We start from the raw sequence: 15,016 nt of genomic DNA on the forward strand, positions 1-15,016 counted from the left end.
AATTTCCTCATTTTCAAGGCTGAGTAACATTCTAGTGTATGTTTATGCCATATTTTTTTTATCCATTTATCTATAAATGGGTTGCTTCTTTTTGACTCCTGTGATCATGAATGTGGCATGCTTTAAAATCATGCGGTAAGAAGCGTAAAACCTGATATGGTTAAATGCTGACAATTCTGATATCATTGTCCTGTAGGTTTATTGCCTGTAACCATGGGAAAATCATGAGAGGCTAAATAGGCTCTGTCTCTGAGTGATGCTGAATATAGTTCTGAAGAAACAGGGCTAGACTGAATGTCAGCAAAGAAATAGGTCATTTGAACTTACGTCAGGGAGAGAGGAGCCAGGGCCAGGAGAATTTGGTCTGGGTTTGGAAAAGGTGTGTGGAGGTAACACTTTCACAGGTGCAAACCAGGGAACCGGGACAGACCAGGGCCTTCAGGGCCACAGAATGAGTCCAGCAGCGGGGTATGGGGGGGATGGGGGGCTCGTGATGGTAGGATTCTGATCAAGGTGTGAGGGGTGGGGGAGGGCGTGGGTCCTCTGCAGCTCCTGGTCTCAGCAGAACTAAAGTTCTTTGCTAACAGAAGAAGCAAAATTAATCATTTAGGCCACGTGGGGCTACTGATGCTACATCATGCTAATTTAATTAAAATTTTACTGGAGAGTCTTCGTTTCCATTATATGGAAAATAATATTCCAAATTTTATATATTACTCTGTGTAAAGAAGAAAGGAAGAATTCTTGCCGCACTGAATGAGACAAATTTCCCACTTCAAATACTAACCCAAACTTGGCTTAAGCTGTCCTTCCCACAAGTTACAGATAAGGGAATATAAGCAAGACCACAAAAAATCTTCAGGGGTGGGGGAAACATACCTGTTTTTAAAAAGAAGAAGGGAGTGGATTTCTCAAAGCCTAGAAGTTTCCCAGGGTTTTTCTTTTATACAGAAAACTCTTGAAATTTCTAGACTATTTTTATCACTGCTTATACATATTTCTTTGAATAGTGACTAGCAAAGGGACAGATTTTATTCACTACAAGAATAGTCTTCAAACTTCCGGTATCAAAGGAAATTTTCCCAAGAGCAGAGTTCAGAAAACCACTGAGAGTTGGCATATGTGCCCATACCAAAAAGGTGAAAAGATGAGTTGACATGTTTTTTGTTATGTTCACAGAATAGTTGTCTTTTTTCTGTTATATTAACAAGTAAGATTTTGCTAACTTTTTTTGATCATAGTCTAAGGATACATTTGTAGCACATGTTTTAAAGTTATTTTTCATGATCTCTTTTTGTTTTTCAGATTTTTTGTTTAAGTTCTTGGTTATTGGAAATGCAGGAACTGGCAAGTCTTGCTTGCTTCATCAGTTTATAGAAAAAAAATGTAAGTGACAACAGATGGTCCGTGTTTCATGCATGTCTTCCCCTGAGAGTGCTCTCTTGCTCAAATTTGTTTATAGCCAAACTTCTGAACATTATTTCAAGAAAAAAGTTATAGTTTAAAAGTATATTAAAATCATATTAAAAGCTTATATTAAGCTTCTAGCAGTATGACTAAGTTTTTTATTAAGTTATTTCTGTTTTATGGTGGTTCATTGTTCAATATATTATCATATTGTACACTTTCCAGATACTCTAATACATTCCAGATACCAAAATACAACACCGTGAGGCGGAAGGCCACAGAGGACTTTCCTGCCCTGACAGGGAGCCGCCCAGGAAGCCCGAGTATTACATTGTAGATAAGAGTCCTCTTGGGTCCTCGATGGCCTTGTACTATAGTGGAGGTGGTTATTGTCATCAGTTCTGTTTTGTAGGTTTAGGAAACAGGTTTAGAGCAGTTGGGTGTGTGCCCTTGGGATTGGACGCTAGAGTTGGTTAGACTCAATCTAGGTCTTTTGACCACAGACCCATCTTTTTGCCATTGACTTACACTGTTTTGGTAAGGGAAGTTAAATATTTTATTCCAAGGTAGTATCAAAGACTCGTAAGTTGAAAGACCCTTAAAATGAACAGTGCTTTTACAATCATGGGAAGAATTGTGGAGGATGACCTATTTCACAGCAGTCGGGTTGAAGACACAAAAAATAATTAATTTCACAGACTGCATGTGCACCTAAGTGGTGGTGGGTCACATGGGGAAACAGCAGAGGGAGCTTTGAAAAATACTATAGGAACATATTCTGCTACTTCGGTGTTCGTTGTCTAAGAGCTTGTTGGGACTTCTGTCTCGTGACACAGAGCCCGCACGGGCTAGTCACAGAGCCAATCCTCAGTGAATGTAACAAGTATTTCCTCATTGGGTGGTCCAGGTCTCTTCAGGAGGTGCCAAGACTGCACTGTAGCATCTCAGAAAAAAGTGCCCCGAGGATGTTGGGCGCAGAACCCACCTGCCTGTCTTTGTGTCCCCTCCCTGTGGCGAGCTCTCCCTTGACAGTCCTCCCCAACTCCTCACCATGGCGACATGTGTGTTGGGTTAGTCTGCGTGGTCTATGCATGATGGGAAGGCCTCCACTTGATTGGTCCTGTGGCCGTACTGTAATCAGGACGCCCTTGGACTTCAGCCATCACCTTCTGATGCTTTTACTCTGAGGTTTCTCGATAGCTTGAATTCTAGAATGTCCACACTAGTTCCCCATCTTCTGGGACAGGCTGGTGTGGTCGGTATTAACTGGTCAGTCCCCCACCCCAGCCCCAGGAAACACTCAGCGCACCTCAAGTGGCATTGGTGATTTCTAACACACTTAGATTCTGCCCTGCGGTTAAGAAGTGTAGGTCAGTCATGGGCTGTATAGCTGTGTTATTAGTGATAACTTGGCTCTTTTTTCACAGGGACTTTTTTCACAGACAGTTCATCCTGGGCAGGTTTAGTGAGCTGCTCTGTTTGCCTGCCTCTCAGTAGAGACAGTATCGGCTTCTCCAACAAATTCATCCCAAATTACTGTCACACAACCTGCAAATTCATGGAAAGTCCACAGCTACGATGTGTTCAGAATTTTTGTTATTCGGCTTTGTTTTATTTTGTCTATCTTTTCCTCCTTTTCCTTTAATCTTTGGTGTCCATCAAGTTCCTTTTGGGGGCTACAGTCCTTTTCCTTCCCTTTTATTTCTTTGGAATAGTTATCCATTTAGGTAGTGGAGACAGTCACCACCTCAGTACTGACAGAGTCACACCTCAGTGACAGACCTGTCACTGGGCTGTCAGCCCTTCAGACTGGCCCCCGGGTACTTTATGCCGTCTCCACGTGTGAGTGCCCTCGCAGCGGACAGGTGACTGTGACTGTCTGTGGCATGGCCACCTCCAGGCCTAGGCTTTACGATGGATGGTTCGCTCTAGGGGTTTTGTGAAAGAGCCTTATCATCTCCTCCAGAGTAGGAACTGTATGTGTATTCTGTGTGCTTCTTATCAGCTGACCACTGGAAAAACGAAAGGCTACAGTAAATTACATTTCCATTGACTTTAGCCCTTGATTTTGCTTGTTTAAATCTGTTAGTCTGTTTCTTTAATGTTCTCAAATTAAATATCTTGTTCTTTTTCTTTTTCAGTCAAAGATGACTCAAATCATACAATAGGAGTGGAATTTGGTTCAAAGATAATAAATGTTGGTGGTAAATATGTAAAGTTACAGATATGGGATACTGCAGGCCAAGAACGATTCAGGTAGCTTTCTCTCTAATGTAATAAAAATATTTGAAAATTGGATTTGAAATAACCAATTATAGTCTCTTTATGTATACATATATATAGTCTCCTCCTTCCCTGCACAGATTTCAGAAACTTCACCTCCAGAAGCTTTAAGACAAGCCAAAAGTCAAGTTTTCCCCATGCAGCATTGATTTACTAAAGAATGCATTAGAGTGTCTCGAGTGAATGCACTCTCCCGTAGAGGCTGATTTATGCTTTGGGACTAGTGAGTACATTAGAGGGTGTGGTATTGTGTACTCTACAGTATACTTTAGATTGAAATGAAGGCAAAGTAATAGCACAGCAGTTTTTCTCTTCACTTTTACAGGAGAATTTTTAAAAACCTCTTTTGGCATTTTTGTTTTGTTTTATATTAAGTAGAGCAGGTTCTGTTGGTTGATATGCATCCCACCAAATACTCTGTCTTGCACATTTTTGTTACACTACAGTCATAACCCAGATCGCTGCAGATGAGATTACATGTTTAATATTCTGTAACTACTGCAGCAGGGAAGTGGGTTAGTATTTTAGTTGTGGTTTTTGAACAGATACTCAAAGTCAGAACAGATAAGCAGTTTTAAAACTTAGTTAAGTAAAACTCACTCTTACTGGTAGTATTAAAATCAGGTGTATATTGTATTTGAAATGGTCAATAATTGCTTCAAAAAATTTTAATCACAGTTATTCTTCTGGAACCACTGATTAAACACTGTGGATTCAAGCCAGACTTGATGTGTTTTCCCCCCAAACCCTTACTAAAATGACTATAAAACAATTGAAATGGCATTTGCTTACAAAGACCTAGAAAGGGAGAGTACATAATGATGATGAAGCGATTTCCCCAAAAAAGAACCCAAATGTCAGTGATCCCGAATGGATGCTAAGTGCCTGAAAGCAGAGGGAGCTGCGTCTTCAGGGCCTGTCGTGGGGGAAGGGCGGCAAGCGGGGGCCACGTCCTCCTGCTGAGTCCCAGAAAAGGTCAGAATGTGGAAGCCTGGGGCTCTGCAGGAGGGAGGGTTAAAGTGCTTACATCTGCCTGTGTACGCACCCACAGGAGAAGTTCAGTGTGAGTTGAAATAGGGTCAGGACTCGGAATTTCTAATGCCAGCAGAGGGCAGGGTTGAGGGAAGGAGGAGAAAAAGGAAATTTGTACAAGTTTGCGACCCCAAGCCTCTCCCCACTTCTTCCCAGTTGCTGGCATCCAGGTGTGTATGTGTTCTCAGGCAAGGTAAACGGTTTTTCTCTCCAGAGAAATGAATAGCTCCAGAGGAAAGGCCAAATATACAAACGTGTTGCCCCCCCCCCCAATAAAACAGCCTGCTCGCTGTAATTCTCCACCAAAGAAACGAGATCCCCGATGTACCAGGCCCACCTCACACCAAATACCTGAGTGGAGGGACAGTCCCAACCAGTATGTATCATGTGAAATTGTGGAGGACTCGGACGAACTGAAGATGCAAACAGATCCCAAGAGAAAAAGAAACAGTCCCACCGAAGGACTAGCAAGAGGAATGGCGTTACACTGTTCCACAGCAACTTGCCTAAGCTCGAAGGCACGGAAGCCTTGCCCTCCTAATTCCGCGTGGAAAACTCCTCTCCAGCAGAAACACCAAGCTTGGCCAGACTGTCCATTAAGTGTGAGAATTAGGGGAGAAGAGCTGTAGATACTCAAGAATAGGGGAAACAAAGGCCATCTTTTCACGTATTCTTAGAAATTACAGGAGGAGATACTTTGTCAACACAAGGAAGTAAACGCTGAAAGAGGAAGGTGAAGTCCAGCCAACCGGGGACCTGGCTGGGGAGGCGAGCGGGGACGGGGCCAGCGCAGCTGTCGGGCAAGGGTGCTGCCGACAGGAGGAGGAGAAGATGCAGGGAAGGGGCTGGGAGCATACGGGTAAGCTAGAGTCTCGTCAATGTAGGAAGGCAGTAAGTCCTGAAGCTCATAAGTCAAATGTTTTCACAAGCGTCTTATAGAAAGATGGAAGCAAATACCAGGAAGACAAAACTAAGATCCATGAAAGTAGGGACATTTGTATTTTGTTGTTGTTGCTTCTGCAAAGCCCAGGGTAGAATGTAGCACATGGACGTTCACCATGTATTCCATTAATGACTGCATTTAGGAAATCAGTCAGATCTGAAGACGGCCTTGGGGAGTGGGGCTTCCGGGAAGAGTGCGGCAGGAGACTGCAGACTGCAACGTTGGGCCCGTTAGCAGTCTTTGCTTTTCAAACTTGGTGGCAGTATTACTTCTGGTTTAAACTACTTTGAGAAAATTAAATACCTCAGAAAAGTACTTTTCTTAAGCATTTAGCTTGTATACCTGAATAATTTGTCAGATGGCACGTGTCAAGGTGAGATAAATGATGGTGAAGTCAACGACTCAGCATGGGTGTAACTTAGTTTCTCTTGAGGAGAACTCTTACATACCTCTTTCTCTAGAAACCTGCTAGTTTCTAGAAACTAAGATAGAAAAAAAGTTGCCTCTTCACCTATGTGGAAAAGAAGCCTCCCTCCAACTTGGAGAGGAAACCCCAGGAAGAACTCGCAATCCGGTCTTCCTCATGCGGCGCCTGTCTGCCATTTCTTAAAGCATATGCCCATCTGCAGAGCGGTCTAGAGGTGGAAAGGGGAAGCTTCAGGCTACCAGATAGGTAGCCTTTGGAGTTTAGGAGCTAAAAATACATTTAAAAATAGCTGCCATTTTCAAAGTGTCGAAGCCGTAATGAGTCCTTCTGTTTATTTTTGATAAGGTCCCCAGTTCTCTTTTTACCCTGAAGGGAAGCATCACTCTGTGGTGCCCATTTTCTGACACCAGATGAGGGGGGCGGGGTTTCCCCTACCAGTTCTTCAGTTCTCCAGCGTCAAGTCTGTGGCCAACAATTCAGCTAGTTCTGACTCTCTGGAGTTAGCAGCAGGCCGCAGAGGCTAAGGGCGCCATCCCTCAGACCCGCTCCCACTTCATACACCAGTCACAGGCCCCATGACCCATCTCCCAGGCCCAGCAGTTTGTTAGAGTGACTCACAGAACTTAGGAAAGCGCCGTATTTACTGCTGCCGGATCATTATAAAGGGCAGAACCCAGGAGCAGCCAAATGGAAGAGCTGCACTGGGTGCTGCTGTGGGAGCTGAGTGCTGAGCTCCCAGGCCCTCTGTGGGCGCACTACCTTCCCTCCAAGTGTTCACGAAGCAGAAGCTCTCTGACCTCAATCATTTAGGGTTTCTTATGGAGGCTTCAGGAGGTAAACAGGACTGATTAAATCATTGCCCCTTGGAGACTGAACTCAGTCTCCAGCCCCTGAGCACCGGGAGCATTGTAGGTCTTGAGGAATTGGCTTGCTCAGGAGAGTGGACCGAGGGACACAAGTGGCAGTGGGGACATGCATGGTAGTGGGGCCACCAGGCACTGGTGACCGCAGGAGTCCAGCCGGAGACTCGGTGATTTGGATTATGATGGCACCAGTGAGGATGAAGATGTTCGTGCGACAGAATCGACTTGTGGTTCCAGCATGGAGATGGGCAAAAAGAGGAGGCGAGGATAAAGGTGGAGCATTCTGGTGGTATAAACAGAGGGTTGGTGGTGCCCTCCTCCGCCCCAAACCAGGATGGACCTGCAGCCTGGGAACCAAAGTGTTCTGTCTTACAAATGTGACATGGGACATGTTCAGGAGGCAGTCATGGAGACGGTGGGGCAATGGCCAGATCTTTCAGAAGTAGTCTGGGCTGAAGAGGACATTGGAGTCAAGGTGTGAGGACGAAGGAGAACGCGGGACTGAGCCCCAGCACTGAGGAGCTCCGGTACAAACAAGGCAGGCCTGGAAGAGTGACCCAGAGCTTGAGGAGGAGAGCTGGCCGGTGAGAGAGGAGGCCGTTGTGGCTGCAGAGGTGGAGCGAGGAAGGTGTTCAGGGAAGGGTGAGGACCAAGAAATGCTGCTGGGCTCAGAGCTGCGGAGTAAGGGGGGCAGACACCAGAGAGGAGGGAAGAGAGGGAAACAGTGGGCAAAAATGACTCTTCGGAGGACTTTGGATCCAGAGAAGAGCTCTAGAAGGACAGGGCTGCATATCTTCTTGTATTTTAAGATGGGAGGTATACCAGAGCACATTTTATGTTGCTAATGGGGGAAATATCTAATGAAGAGGGAGAGACTGATAATGCAGAGAAAGTGTTAGTGACACTAACCCGCAGGACCGGAGAACAGCTAAGATGCTCGGAGGCACTCTGTGGGGATAGGTAAGCTAGGTAAAGCCCTGTTTCCTTGGTAGTAAGCAGGGAGGGGCTGGAGGGAAGTACTGAGGGGCGGGGGTGGCTGTGGGTTCCTGGTTGGAAGATGAGCGTATTCCCATCGGAGGACTTCCCCTGGGAAAGAGTAGGGAGCAGCTGTGCAGGGGTCTGGGGGAGACTGGAACCCCAGAGGGAGCAGAGTAGGATGGCTGAGCGCTTAGTGGCCACCTAGCTCTCCAGAGTGCTTCTCCTCTCCCGCTAAGTTCAAAGATAACCTCAAGTTCTGTGGGAGAGCTTCATCTCCCTGTTCGAAAATGTCCTATTTGTCTCAGTCTAACGTCCCCACCTCCCCAGCATTTCTGTGACATGATTTCAGACAGAAGAGCCCCCTTACACTCAGATGTCTGAACCGTTTCTGTTTGAAGCAACATCCATCCCTATGTCGATGTTTACCCAGAAACATGGGTGGTGGTGCTCAGTAGGAAGGGTCTCGATTGGCCGGAAGTCAAAGCAGTGTGATTCTTTCAGGTCTGTGACGAGAAGTTACTACAGAGGCGCCGCAGGAGCTCTCCTCGTCTATGACATCACCAGGTAATGCGCACTCCCCCGTGGGAGACACAGCTGGGGACTCTGCTCCCCGAGTCTCGTCTTCCCGAGGCGCACCTGCGTGTCGTATGTGTGCTGTGTGGCTGGGAATCTGGAATCCCCTCAGCCCTTTCGTTTGGGGTCTTAGAGGCGATGGAGGCAAGCCCTCCCCCTGCTCAGATTTCCCCCGTCAGGAAATCTGCGGGTGAGGTTCGAGATACATAAAGCATCCCTGGGGTGTGTGTATTTTAGCACGGTGCTTTGACATACTCCTCCAGGCTCGCAGGGGGGAAGCTCACACGTGGTCAGTTAGTAGAAGTAATGGACACTGATGAGCGTTGAGGACACAGGCTCTCCCCTGCGGCTGCCTGGGTTCAAGTCTCAGTTCCAGGTCAGTAGCTGTGTGATGTCCTCGGGCAAAGTTCTCTTGCTGTCCGGACTTCAGTTTTCCTGTTATATGCAGTCATGCTGATTGTGTTACACTCACGAGATTTTCTGGTTGTTAAATTGGTTAATGTGAAGCTCTCGGCACATGCTAAGAATCTGAGTGCACTGTCCTATGTGTAGCTGCTACTCACATATCACGAATTAAATTAAAAATTCAGTTCCTTGGTCTCACTTGCCCCATCTCAGGTGCTCAGTGCCCACATGTGGCTGGTGGTGGCTGTATTGGATGGTACGGGTCATAGAACATTCTCATCCTTGCAGAAGTCCCAGCAGAAAGCGCCAGTCTCAGTGTTTGCTGACACCACCTGAAAAACAGCATCTCTGCCCTATCGTCTGGTGGCTGTCTGGGTGGGAACTTGCACAGCTAAGAGGGTCATCCTTGTGCTGTGACACACCCCCCGTCTGCATGTTCAGGATGAGGCACGCTGGCCGGGAGGTGGGCAGCTGCTGGCCCAGTCCCCCTGCACTTGCTCAGGTGGTGAAAGGCTCACCCTGCTCACCAGTGAGGTCTTGAGGCTGTCTAGGGTGCCAGCAGGGCGCATGTATCCCTGGGTGTGTCTGAGCTGAAAACAGATCTCCTGGAGCTCGACAGACCTGGGCAAGCCCTGCCTCTGCCGCTAGCTGCCGTTGTGCCTTTGGGCAACTTAACTAAACTCTCTGGGTTCAGGTTTCTCCTGGAAAAGCGAGTTACAGTGTATGTCACAGAGCCCTTAGAATGTGATAAATCCTACAAAACAAAGTACCACCGCACTGCACAGAGCTGGTGACCAGCAGCGGTTGGCTCTCACGTCTTGCTTACCCATGTTGCACATAATGGCGCTTAGAGTTAAGAGCTCAGTAAATATTTGTACAATGAGTAAATGAATATCTGTTTCCTTTTGTACCTTGACTGGGCAAAAACAAACAGCAAAACCTCTGACTTGCGGTTTCATTTTTCTGGAAACAGAACAGTCCAGCCCCACTAGGTATGGTGTGTGGTTGGGCCTTCAGGCTTCCTGCGTTAAATTCAAGCTTGTCGGCGATACCCTGACATGTGCAAAGTGGCGTGTGAGTAGTGTGAATGACTGGAAAGAGTTGCTGGTCTTATAAAATACATGTACTGTTTTCACAATCTTATATTACGCAGCCGAGAAACCTACAATGCGCTTACTAATTGGTTAACAGATGCCAGAATGCTAGCGAGTCAGAACATTGTGATCATCCTGTGTGGGAACAAGAAGGACCTGGATGCCGACCGTGAAGTTACTTTCTTAGAAGCTTCCAGATTCGCTCAAGAAAATGGCAAGTGACCCTTTACCTATACGACTGCTTTTCAAATGGGCAAATTTGGGGGTAATAACATTGCTTTGAATTTACATTATTGGAATTTTAAGATTAAATGGCACTCAAGAAAAGTGAAATTTCCTGGTGTTTTTAGTGAAGTTAGGTGTCTTTAGCCTATTTTCACTGTATTGCATTCTGCCTACAGAAGTCATGATGTTGATAAAGACCAGTGTGCTAATACTCTGTAATGACTTTTTGGTCTGAGCTCAGGCCTTGGTCAGAAGTGAAGTTTGTAATGATTTTTAAAGGCCCTAATCGCATGATATCCTGTCCTGTTTTCTAATATAATTTAGAGCTAAGTTGGTGGAATATTAGCTCTAAATAGAAGGGGAAAGCAGTGGCAGAAATACTGGGCTTTTGGGTTTTATTTTACTTCGATTAAATATAAGTCATTTGGTTATATGCCTTCAAAAATTCTCTGAATTTCCATGTAGAAAACCAGAGAATGACACATAAAATTAATGGTTGCTTATAGGTAACAGAATGATCAGAGTTCAGACATTTTAAAGAACTTTAATTTTTAGAACCAGTCAAGAATTAAAATACTCTAGTATTGACTTTCAGTTGGCCTCTAGGACTACCAAATTCGGTTCTTACAAACTGACCGGTTTTACGCTATGAAAATAAGCATGTGAGACGAACATGAGCTATCGTGAGTTTGTAAAGAAGCCATTTAGACGTCCAGAAGCCAGGAGAACCCGCCTTGACACTGGGCTGGTGACCGCTCTGGTGGGTAAAAGAAGTATGAGTCCAGAGAGGACCTCTTCACCGTCAGGAGGACAAGCTGCAGCGTAGCCCCCCTCCACCCCCCCCCCCCCCCCGTGTCAGTTGTATCTGTGGTGACATGAAGAGTTTTTGGAGACTCTGGTCTCCTGTCAACAACTGGGTGTCTCCAGGCAGCCTGCTTCCTCAGCGGGCCCCGGGCCGGCCCGGCATCCTCCACCGACGAGCGCCAGCAAAAGACACCTGTCACTGCTGAGAGGGGCTTAGAATTCTGCTAACATTTAAAAAAATGTATTGACATTTACTGATGCTGTATTTACAGAATTACGTGGTTTTGAAGTAACAGAGTCCATTTGCCTGCTGTGGGAAGAGAATGCCCAGCAGGCCGTCGGGACTTGAGCTGTGGTCACCTTCTAAACGTAGCTTCACATTCTGTTTGCTGTCACTTCTAGAGCTGATGTTCTTGGAAACCAGTGCACTAACGGGGGAGAATGTGGAAGAGGCCTTTGTACAATGTGCAAGAAAAATACTTAACAAAATTGAATCAGGTAAAAGGCTTTCCATTGATAAACTTTTCTTCAGCATATTTTCCTCTTTAGCTCAACAGTACCACTTTTTAATTTTCCAGGAGTGATTTGGTCAAAGAGCACCCTCTCTACACCTGCCAACCTAAAATTGCCACTTACGGTCTTGAAGGTCTCATCCTCGTGGCTGAGGCAAAGGCCCACCCCTTTTTCCCAGGGGCTTCCTTGCACCTTTGGTGAAAGAGAATGGACAGGGTTTCCGCATGTGTTTGCTTTCAGAACCACGGCCTTTTGTGGGTCCATTGCTTAGAGGAGGAAGGTGGGGTTGTGGTCCACTCTCTGTCAACAGCTTGCTGGCCCTGCTGGGCAGTGGTCCCATGGTGTGATGGGGGACCACCTGGGTCAGATTGAGCGAGTTCTAGGTACACGCATGATGTGCATACTTCCAGCTTGGGCATCATGAATTTATTTCTCAAGCTAACTGAGTGTGTGCCTTGGTTGTAACCTGTCTCATTATTGTTGTAATTGTTGCTTTGGTAAAAGTAAATTTAAAATAACCCAAATTTAGACCATTACTATATAATTGTCATTTATTAAAGTTGAACTTTATTTAAATATTACTGAAATTATATGTGGACATTTACTTTTTAATTGATTCCATCAAATATCTGAATGTCTGTTCTTTGTCAGGCGCTGGGATACAAAAATGATTTAATCATAATCCTTGTCCTCAGGAAACTGTCTTTCATGGGAGACATCAAAAAACAATTACAATACAGTGTGGTGGATACAATAACTGAGGGGTACGTAGGATCCTGGGATCACACAGAGAAGGGGGACCTGCCTAGCTAGGTCAGGGAGGTAGTGTCTGGGAGGGCTCCAGGAGGAGGGACAGCTGAGCTGAGCCTTTCACAATGTGAGGAAGGGTGAGCTGGCTAATGGGGTGGGGTACTCCCGCCGAGGGTACAGCATGATTTGAAAGTAACCGGAAAGAAAAGTCACTGGACCAGAGAGACTCCCATGGGAATGGCAGGTGAGAAGGTTGGAGAGAGGCGGCAGCCACACTAGTGATTCTCATCAAGGATCTGGAACTTCATCTTGTGGGTTACTGAGTCGTACCCTGGCTGTACACTAGAGTCTCCTGGGATGCTTGAAAATTCAGATCCCAGGCGCCATCTCTCAAGATCCTGAATAATTGGGCTGAAGTGTGGTCTAGGCATCAGCATTTCTAAAAGCCCTCTTATATGATTGATTCTAATGCTCATCCAGGATTAGGAACTGCTGCTGTAGAGGCCGGGAAGCTATTCAAGGATGTTAAGCAGCGAGCAGTGTGGTCAGGCTGAGACTTGAGGTAAATCATGTATGTAGGTGGCCATGTTGAGGAAGGATTGAAAGGACAGCACAATTAAGGCATTTTTGAGTAATCCATGTAAAAGGTGACTGATTAAAGCTTTGAGGAGGATGTGGAAGTAGAGACGAAGAAATATAGATGAACCAGAATTATTTTGGTAGTAGCATCATATGACTCGTGCTGAGTAGTAGGACAGGGCGGTCGATTTGGGGGTAGGGAGTGGTGAGGAGGTGGGTTAGGAAGGCATAAGGAGCCGGGGGTAACTAAATGTCACACGTGGGTGACTCGGTAAAGAGATGTCATTAAACCAGAGGGTAAGCAGGGTCAAGGGCATGTAGATGATTCTGTTCTGGACGTCTTCCCTTTGCAGTACCACTGGCACAAGCCCATGGAATGATCTCATAAGCTCTGGGGAGAAGTCTGGGCCAGCACTATGCATTTGTCAACCATCAGTACATAGAGTGGTTGAAACTATGGAAGGAACAGGATCATCTGAGAGCAGTTGAGAGTGAGAAAAGCACTGATCAAAAGCAAGACCTTGGAGACCGAGAAATGGAGAAGAGGAGGAACCTACAAAAGAGGAGTAGGAAGTGGTCAGAGAGATGTTTGGAAAGAACCAGGGGAAAGTGTCTGTCATTTCAGCCAAAACAATGAGTCAAATACTTGTTCACTATCAAATGCAGTAGAGAACAGTCTCCTAAGCCAAGAACTAAGCTAGAAAAATACCCACTGGGGTGGGCAATAGGAAGTCGTTGGGCTTCTTTATCAAGATCAATGCCAGTAGAATTAAGAAAATAGAAGACAGCAATTGAGGAACAAAGAGGAGGTGAGAAGGCAGAGTGAGTGTTGACTCTTCTCTGGAAGGAAAGTAGTGGTACGTAGGGCACAAAGGGTTAACTTAAAGAGGTTTTGGTAATGGAAGAATGTTAGCTTGTGTGAATGCCGAGAGAGAGAGAGAGAAAGAGAGAGAGAGAGAGAAAGAGAGAGAGAAACAGGTGGAAGGAAAGGAGAGGAGATGACAGACAGCAGGATGCGGGGTGAGCTGCAGGGAGAGAGCGTCAAAGGCCCAGATGGAAAAGAGGGACCCTTCATCCTTCTGGATTTTCTTGGTCTGAAAGGATTTTTTTTTACTAAATTTGGCAGAAAAACTGTTACTTTTAAAGACTCCGTAACATTGTTATTAAAATTGGCTTGGCGTTGAGTATTATTAAGCTTAGCACCTGGTTTGATGTAATTACTTTGCTTCCTTAATACTGCATATGCAATCATCAAGGTAAAAAGATCATCAAAATCATAATTACATCTAGGTGAGAAAATATACAGATGTAAGTTAAAATTTTTCAGCAGTACTTTAAATTTTCTGAATAGGCAGTACATTCACATGGTTCAAAAACCACTGTTTCCTCTTTTTTTCAAGACTTATTTATTGGTTAGAGAGAGCACACATGCACAGGAGGGGTGGGGGAGGAGAAAAGAGGGCGCCCTGCTGAGGGTGGAGCCCGACGTGGGGCTCAGTCTCACCACCCTGGACTTGGGACGTGAGCCGAAATCACTTAACCAAAGGAGCTACCGAGACACCCCTCCTCCTCCTCTTTTTTTTTTTTTACACAAAAGTTAGTGTACTATAAATTCTACGCCTTGCTGCTTCTGCTAACTGGACCTACGGATCATTACAAATGAACACATAGAGACTTCCGTACATGTACATGCGTATGCTGACGCACATATACACACGAGTGTGTGTAATGTTGGTTGTCTGTATTGCCATCATTTAACCAGTTTACTTTGGACGTTGGAGTATTGCCAACATTTTGCTGTCACAAATACTGCAGTAAATAATCTTTTACATATAATTTCCCCTGTGTGAAGGGTATGTAGAGGATGAGTTCCTGAAGTGGAATTGCCAGGTCAAAGAACGTGCATCTGGAACTTGGGTAGAGACTGTCAGATTCCTCCTAGCATGGGTTGTAGCAATTTATGATCCCACTACAACGAATGAAAGTGCTTCTTTCACCGAAGCCATGCCCACAGGGTGGTGCATTAACATACTTGGGTTCTTACCAGTCTGATAAGTAGGAAATGGTCTCTTTGTGGTTTAATTTTTAATTAATTTATCTTTGTATACATAATATATTCATATATTTCCAAATTCAAAAA

General features: G+C 45.4%; 1 protein-coding gene across 2 annotated transcripts in view; it reads left to right on the forward strand.

Annotated features, from left to right (window-relative positions):
• The window catches only part of RAB4A (RAB4A, member RAS oncogene family), a 47,051-nt gene that overhangs the window by 25,621 nt on the left and 6,414 nt on the right, over window positions 1-15,016 (forward strand). Inside the window, exons 2-7 of one of the 2 annotated variants that reach the window (XM_059170513.1) lie at window positions 1,306-1,386; window positions 3,549-3,663; window positions 8,435-8,497; window positions 10,065-10,219; window positions 11,437-11,532; window positions 11,613-12,088. In XM_059170513.1, the coding sequence (XP_059026496.1) occupies window positions 1,306-1,386; window positions 3,549-3,663; window positions 8,435-8,497; window positions 10,065-10,219; window positions 11,437-11,532; window positions 11,613-11,818 (716 nt within the window). In that variant the 3' untranslated portion in view covers window positions 11,819-12,088. Of the gene's footprint in view, window positions 1-1,305; window positions 1,387-3,548; window positions 3,664-8,434; window positions 8,498-10,064; window positions 10,220-11,436; window positions 11,533-11,612; window positions 12,089-15,016 lie in introns of those variants that run through there. The other variant, XM_059170514.1, reaches the window with a different exon arrangement.

Source organism: Mustela lutreola, chromosome 4 (genome assembly GCF_030435805.1).
Source record: "Mustela lutreola isolate mMusLut2 chromosome 4, mMusLut2.pri, whole genome shotgun sequence".
Lineage (NCBI taxonomy): Eukaryota > Metazoa > Chordata > Mammalia > Carnivora > Mustelidae > Mustela > Mustela lutreola.